The sequence below is a fragment of the Chaetura pelagica genome, unplaced genomic scaffold (assembly GCF_000747805.2).
Source record: "Chaetura pelagica isolate M959 unplaced genomic scaffold, ChaPel_1.0 scaffold47, whole genome shotgun sequence".
NCBI lineage: Eukaryota > Metazoa > Chordata > Aves > Apodiformes > Apodidae > Chaetura > Chaetura pelagica.
In genome coordinates this window covers 4,191,930-4,198,692 of record NW_009954140.1, presented here as the reverse complement: position 1 = coordinate 4,198,692, position 6,763 = coordinate 4,191,930, and the positions used below count along the sequence as shown (strand labels likewise).

Below are 6,763 nucleotides of genomic sequence, written 5' to 3'. Positions count from 1 at the left end.
GCTGAGAGTATCTTGGTCAACTTGTGGAAATGTAACTGAGTTTTTCAGGCTTTTGCTCTTTTCTTTAATTGTTTTCCTTTTACAGAAGATCAAAATGTAAACATTGAAAAGAGAAGAAAGGCTTAATTATTGATAATCTGTAATTTGTGACTCTCATCGTTTCAAGCTTGAACACAAATGATGAATTGACATTTCTGTCTTGTCTCCTGTATTGTGCTGCTGTGCCTCCCTCCTTTGCCTTCACATGCACATCCCAAGGTCTCTAAGAACCATGTTTACCAAAATCCAGGACTACAAAAAGACACAGGCAGTTTTAGGCTGACAGTTGCAAAACAATCCAACAACCACTGACATCAAGGATTACCTGGAATGAGGGACACATGCTTGGCTTTCTGGGCTTTTTCAAGGAAAAGTGTCCATCTCTGTATGTTGCTCTTTTTCTAAGATGTCACAAGGCTGGGTGTTAGTTACCAAAGTGGTTTTTCTCTGGTTTTTTTTGTGCTTATACAGATTATTGCTTACCAGCCCTACGGGAAGTCTGTGGATTGGTGGGCATATGGAGTGCTGCTCTATGAGATGTTAGCTGGCCAGGTAAGAGTTACCCTCCTGTGCTCACTGTGACCTCTTGCTTCTCCAACCCTGCTCTGTTTCAAGGTTCCTTAAAGGGTTAGACCCTCAGGGGACAGGACTGGAGCCTTTTATACTGATATTTTCTCCTTGTACTCTTGACTGGCTCCACTGAGAATGTATTATGCTTTAAGCTCTTTATACTGCACCCACATAATCAAGCCCTGCCTTTGAATACGGCTTCTTTGTACTGTAATAATGTTATAAATGGCTATCTTCAAAGTTGAATGGGAGGCACTTGAGCAGGAAAATGCATGTCAAATGGAAGAAATACCATTTAGCAGCTTAAAACCACAGGGAAGTATAATAAGAATGTGTATATGTTCTGCATTGCAGTGAAGCCCCAAGAACACAGATTTTGTATTGTACGTCCTGGGGGTGAAGTGTGGGTCTTGAGATCTGCTGCTCCAGACCCCTCGTTCTGCACAGCTAAAGAGACACTGCTCTCTAAGGCACTCAAGTAGAAGAGCAACACTGTGCTGCAGTAAATGGCTGATAACTACCAACTTTCAGGAATTCTGTTAGCCTGGAGTTGGCTAGGTTGCCCCCAGGTGCCTTCAGTGAGCATCAGCTGAAGACGCGCGTTTCCTGGGCTTAAAACACACGTTTAACAAATGCCTTTAATATTTTCTCTACTAAATTCCAGCAGACATTTTAGAAGTTTTTGTAGTGTGGCAAATTACCACTGTTAACATTTGCAGTCTGCATGGCAAATATGGGGCCCCTGGATGTTTTTGAGAAAATGAGGTTTGCCATTAGCTGAACTTCACGTGGTGCCCGTGTCCTGAGGACTCAGCCGTGGGCACTTTCCTCATCTATATTTAAAAATAAAATGCATTTTTGGTGACAGTCTCTCCTTCACAGAAGCAGACTCTACAGCCACATCTCATAAAACAAACCAGAGTTGAACTGGAAGTAAGTGAGGGATAGATAAGCCTTCGCACAAGAGAATTGAAGGTCACAGGCTCCGAACTTCATGCTTTAAAGTATTTTGGCTCTCTGGTGCACAACAGCTTTAAAAACTGATTGAAGGTGATCATTAAGATAATCCTACACATATTTTTTTTAACCTGGCTGCCATGCTGGGAGCAGAAATGAACTTTCTTCTCAATTTCTACCTGAAACTGATAAACACTAAACTTCTGAGTCAAGCTGCATCTGGCTAGGAGTTTGGTGTGTATTCCTGGGCAAGGACCAGTGCTGGGCTGCTGTGATTGATTTGAGGCAGGTTACTGGGCTGGGTGCACCTTTGCCCTGAACCAGTGTGGCCAGTATTGTCATATCATTTCATAAAATTGAAGATTTAAAATTAAAAAAATAATAATCCATGAGTTACTTACCTGTGATTTATTTTCAACAGCCTCCATTTGATGGAGAAGATGAAGATGAACTTTTCCAGTCCATAATGGAGCATAATGTTTCCTATCCAAAATCACTGTCCAAAGAAGCTGTCTCCATCTGCAAGGGGGTGAGATAGATGCTTCTTTATCATTAAGTTCTTTTTTGGCAATCCTTGTGAATAACTAGATATGTCTGACATTGATATGGCCCTGTGGTATTTTGAAGTGCATCTTCTGTCAGGCTGTGCTAAGCTGTATTGTCATGAAGTGCCCATGGATTGGTGACATGGAGTATTCAGCTCTTGCCCCTGTGCCTGCTTGTTTTGTGATAAGAACAAATGTCACAGTCAGTGGCTGCCTAATCCAAAGCAGAATTTATAAACAGGAGGATGGTGTGAAGCATCTCCACCCACCTCGCCCCTCAGCCCTGGGCAACACAACCCTAGTTTTGCAGGGTGAGGAGGTTTCTCAGCTTGGATGGATACCAGATCATCCAGCAGGTTCTCAGCTCAGTGTGCCTAATGACAGCAACAGAGCAAAAGAGTTAATAAGAAGCATTTTAAATGTAGGTAAAGATGAGCTTAGATGAAAATCTTTAGCATCAATGTGAAGAACCTGTGGGGAAATCCTTACACAGCAATAACTGCTGTGACCTAAAATTTATCTTAGAGTCTCAGTTATTTATTGTATTATATTTTATTTTTTTTACTCCAGGGGATTAGCCAAATTAAACAAAAAAATAAATCATTTGACTTTCTTTTGACTGTGTGATTCCCTAGAGTACTGTCAGCCTGCAGCTTTTCCATCTGTAATATGTTATTTGTTGTCTTACTTATACTGATCAAATATCACTGCACTTAGTGTCAGTTAATTTGGTATTTACTTCCCTCCTCTCCTTTGCAACCATTTATGAAGCACTGTACATGAGCTGGATATTAATCCCCAAGGATTAATATCCCATCAAGGAAAAGAAAAGCTGTTTAGAACAAGGTAAAAGGAAAGACCAGTCTGGTTTTTGAGACTCTCCCAGGGCAGACATGCTGACCAACAAAAACCAAACATACATATTTGTGAAGAATGTGCAGGTTGATGCCTTGCCATGAAAACCATTTATTCAACCAGCACAATCTGAACTTGATCTAATTGTTTGCAGCTCTCCTGCTTGCTGTGGTTCTGGTGGGTGCTTCCTCAAAAGGGGGATCAGCAAGTTCAGGCTGCTTTGTCCCACTGGGCTGAGCTCAGATCCCTGTCACACTGACATGTTCATCCTCTGTATGAAACTAACAAATAAATCCCGAGTTTCAGGGAGCTTTTTACCTGAGCTCAGTCAATCTGAGAAAGCTTCTGTACCTTGTGGACAGCAGAGCTCAGCAGTCCTGAGGCTGTGCACTGTTGGGCAAGAGGAACATGATCTTGAAGTGGAATTGTCTGCTTGGCATCTGTCCCACTGGCTCCCAGTTTGGTGGATTGGGGAAATGCAGCAACTTTGGAAAGAATTGAAACTACTAGAATAATTATTCATTTTTTTTCTTATATCATCTACTGTTAAAACAAAGGGTTTAGAAAAGGCAAAAAAATAGGCAAGTGGCTGTTAAGCTGCAAGCAGGATGTGATTCCATGCCCAGAGCTCAGCCACCTTCCCAAAGGCTGCTTAGAGTCACTTTTATTTTAGCTTCAAAATTGGAATCTGATCAACTCAACATTTGGAAGGAGACTAAAGCAGTAGAGCTGAGGTTTTTAAAAGTTGTGTTAGGTATCAGTCCCAGCAGGATGCTGATCACACATAATTTGTAGAAGAGCTTTAAAAAATCCCCACAGTGCTGGAACTGAGAGTTGAAGGCTACACTGCTCAATTCCTAGTGAACATATCACTTGAAAAGATTTGAGGAGCTTATTGATTAGGGAGCACGTTGCTGTTTCCAGACATGCAGCACTGGTGAGTTCAGAGTGGCTTTTTTCCCCAAGTCTGCTTGATCTGTGCAGCTGGGCCTGGCATTGACCACAGATGTCATTAGGGACACAAGGGAGGAAAGGCAGGTCAGATATTGTCAGCTGGGTGCCAAGAAATTGTGGGCTCTGTAATGAGATGTCTTGAACATGCCCAGGAAAATGAAAGCAGGGGGGATGGACTTCATGCAGCTTCAGTATATTGGAATTTATTAAGTGTAAGTGGTTGTTGAGGTAGGGCAGAAGCTGTTCTGGGGATCGATAGGACTGAATGGAAAGATCACAGGCAAAATTCAGGAGTTGTGAACTACTGGGATGGCAGAGTGTCCTGGGCATCTCTGCCCACCCTCACCTCCAGCCCAGCCTCTGCCCAAGGGGACAAAGCTCTCAAGTGCAGCCCACGATTCTCCTGCTGATCTGCTGTCTCACATGCCCAAACAAGAAAACTAATATTAAAAATAATAATAATTTTAGCTTTTCAAAACATTTTTTTTAGCAACTTGCATCTTCTGGAGAGGAGCAAGAGCACTGCAATCTGGCCAAAGTCTGTCTCACTTTTATTGCAGCGTTAAGTTTAAGCATTTGGTGTTCTCTTCCTAATAGCTGATGACTAAACATCCTGCAAAACGCCTTGGCTGTGGCCTCGAAGGTGAGAGAGACATCAGGGAACATGCTTTCTTCAGGAGAATTGACTGGGAAAAACTGGAAAACAGAGAGATTCAGCCACCTTTCAAACCTAAAGTGGTGAGTGAGCTGCCAAGTACTTCCCTTGCTAAATGTGTCTGCAAGTTGTGCCTTCCCATGGGGTGAGATTAATGCTGGCTCAATGGTGCTGCCAATCTGGGGCACTTCTAAAATAAGGCAATTTGATTATGGCAGACCAGTCTGTAAATCTGCTCGTGGTTGGCACCCTGGTGCATAACTCAGTGTACTTTGTTCCTTGTGAAAAAGTCTCTGGGTGGTTTGAGTCCTGACTGGGCAGTCACACACCACGTGAGAAGTTGGAAACAGGGAAAATGGGCATGTTCACATTGGCCTCGTGAGACCTTTATGTGAAAAACACAGTTCCCAACTGGCTCCTCTGAACAGCATCTGAAGTCAATGATTAGAGGTATCTGAATTTCTGCCCAAGGCAGCAGGAGGTCTTGCAGCTCAGCTCAGATGGTGTGTCCCAGTCCAGGTGCTTTGCAAGGAGTCTGGAAACTGTCCCTGAGCTGTTTTCAAGGCAGCCAAACGTCTCCCCCTTAATGGCTCCTCTTTAGGTGGCTTCTGCTCTAAATGGTGCATTCATGGTACATTAGTTCAGAAAAGTCAGTGTTTAATATTGCTCTGTTGTACCAGCCATCTTCTACCCTCTCCAAGTTATGCTCTGAACCTGAAGATAATAGTGCAAAGTTCTCCTCTCTGTCCAGCTGTAGATGTAGTTGTGAACAACTGTGTGACAGTGGAGCTGTTCTGTGGGGCTGGGCAGAGACGAGAGGGTTGGGGACAACAAGAGCTGTTCAGTGCCTCTATCACACAACCACATGTTATTCAAGATCTGTTCCAGTGGATAGTTTTGAGATGAGCAGGTTCTTTAGACCTCTCCACAATATCCAGTGCTGAGTTTTTCTCCAATATGCAGTTTTTCTTGCACCCAAGCTAATTTTGTTCTGCCCACCCCCTTCATGCTTTTAACCTGCCTCTAATCACACTCCCCTGCCTTGAAAGTGTTTTCTGCTTTACTCAGAACTGTCCTTTCTGGATTGACAAGAGTTTATAGGCTGTACAATGAAGACTTAAAAGCATATAAATTAATTGCATTAAGCTTCATACAGATTGTGATAGAAACTGAGACTAACAGGAAATTTTAATTGTGTACTGTAAAGGTTTTAAGAAGGATGAAATTACTTGACAGGTGAAGTGTCTCTTGCCAATACATGTCCATCAAAATATTGTCTTTTTTTCTTCTTTTATTCCAGTGATTCTGAATATTTAAGCTTCTTTAGCTTGTCACCTCCTGCTGATGGATGGAGGTTTTATCTGGTTTTCATCTATTAAAACTTCTCTGTCTGCCTGGGGTTTTTTTTTTGTGATAATACCTGAAAAGAAAATTTTCTCTTAGCTGCTTATAAGAAATGAGGGAACATCTTGCATGTATCCTGAAAACTCTGCAAAGAGCTGCACCTGCCAATGAATTGCTGATTTTTTAAAACTTTTTTTTCTCTGTTTTCCTTTCTTCCAGTGTGGCAAAGGTGCTGAAAACTTTGATAAATTCTTTACACGAGGACAGCCAGTGCTAACACCTCCGGATCAGCTGGTCATTGCTAACATAGACCAAACAGATTTTGAAGGGTTCTCTTATGTCAACCCCCAGTTCATCCACCCCCTACCAGAGAATGTAGAGTGAAATGGCAGAACAGGAACAAATCCCACGGTGGGGAACGCTCCTTAACCCTACAATTTTTAGGCTTTTGCCTTGTCGATTCCATTTGGGCCTGGAAATTGTAGGGTTAGCAGGTGTAAGATGGGGGGAAAGGCCACTCCTCCAGGATTTTGGCTTTGCAACAGTGATGTTGTCTTAATGGGAGAGAAATTACTGTACGGTGCCCACTTGATCTTCTAGAAGTCACCACTGGCTGGCCTAAACTTACCCGTTTTATGGTACGTTATATATTTTTGTAGCTTCCCTCTGTCCTTCTGCTCCCTTTTCCACTCTGCTGGGTTAGAAAGAATCTAACATGTGGTCTGAAATAAAAACCCCACCTTGGATACTGAGTCCTTCAGTGCGGATGCTGGGAGGTGGGGCTGCTGCTCGAGGCGGTGACCTCGGGGGCACGAGGGGCAGCACTGGGGAGGAGAGGCATTGC

The 6,763-nt window shown here is 43.0% G+C and overlaps 1 protein-coding gene across 1 annotated transcript in view; it reads left to right on the top strand.

The window, feature by feature from the left end:
* PRKCA (protein kinase C, alpha) overlaps window positions 1-6,303 on the top strand; it is a 110,260-nt gene extending 103,957 nt beyond the window's left edge. Inside the window, exons 14-17 of the mRNA XM_010002793.1 lie at window positions 511-591; window positions 1,988-2,095; window positions 4,518-4,658; window positions 6,139-6,303. Of these exons, the coding sequence (XP_010001095.1) occupies window positions 511-591; window positions 1,988-2,095; window positions 4,518-4,658; window positions 6,139-6,303 (495 nt within the window). The remainder of the gene's footprint in view (window positions 1-510; window positions 592-1,987; window positions 2,096-4,517; window positions 4,659-6,138) is intronic.
* The last annotated feature ends 460 nt before the right edge of the window (window positions 6,304-6,763 follow it).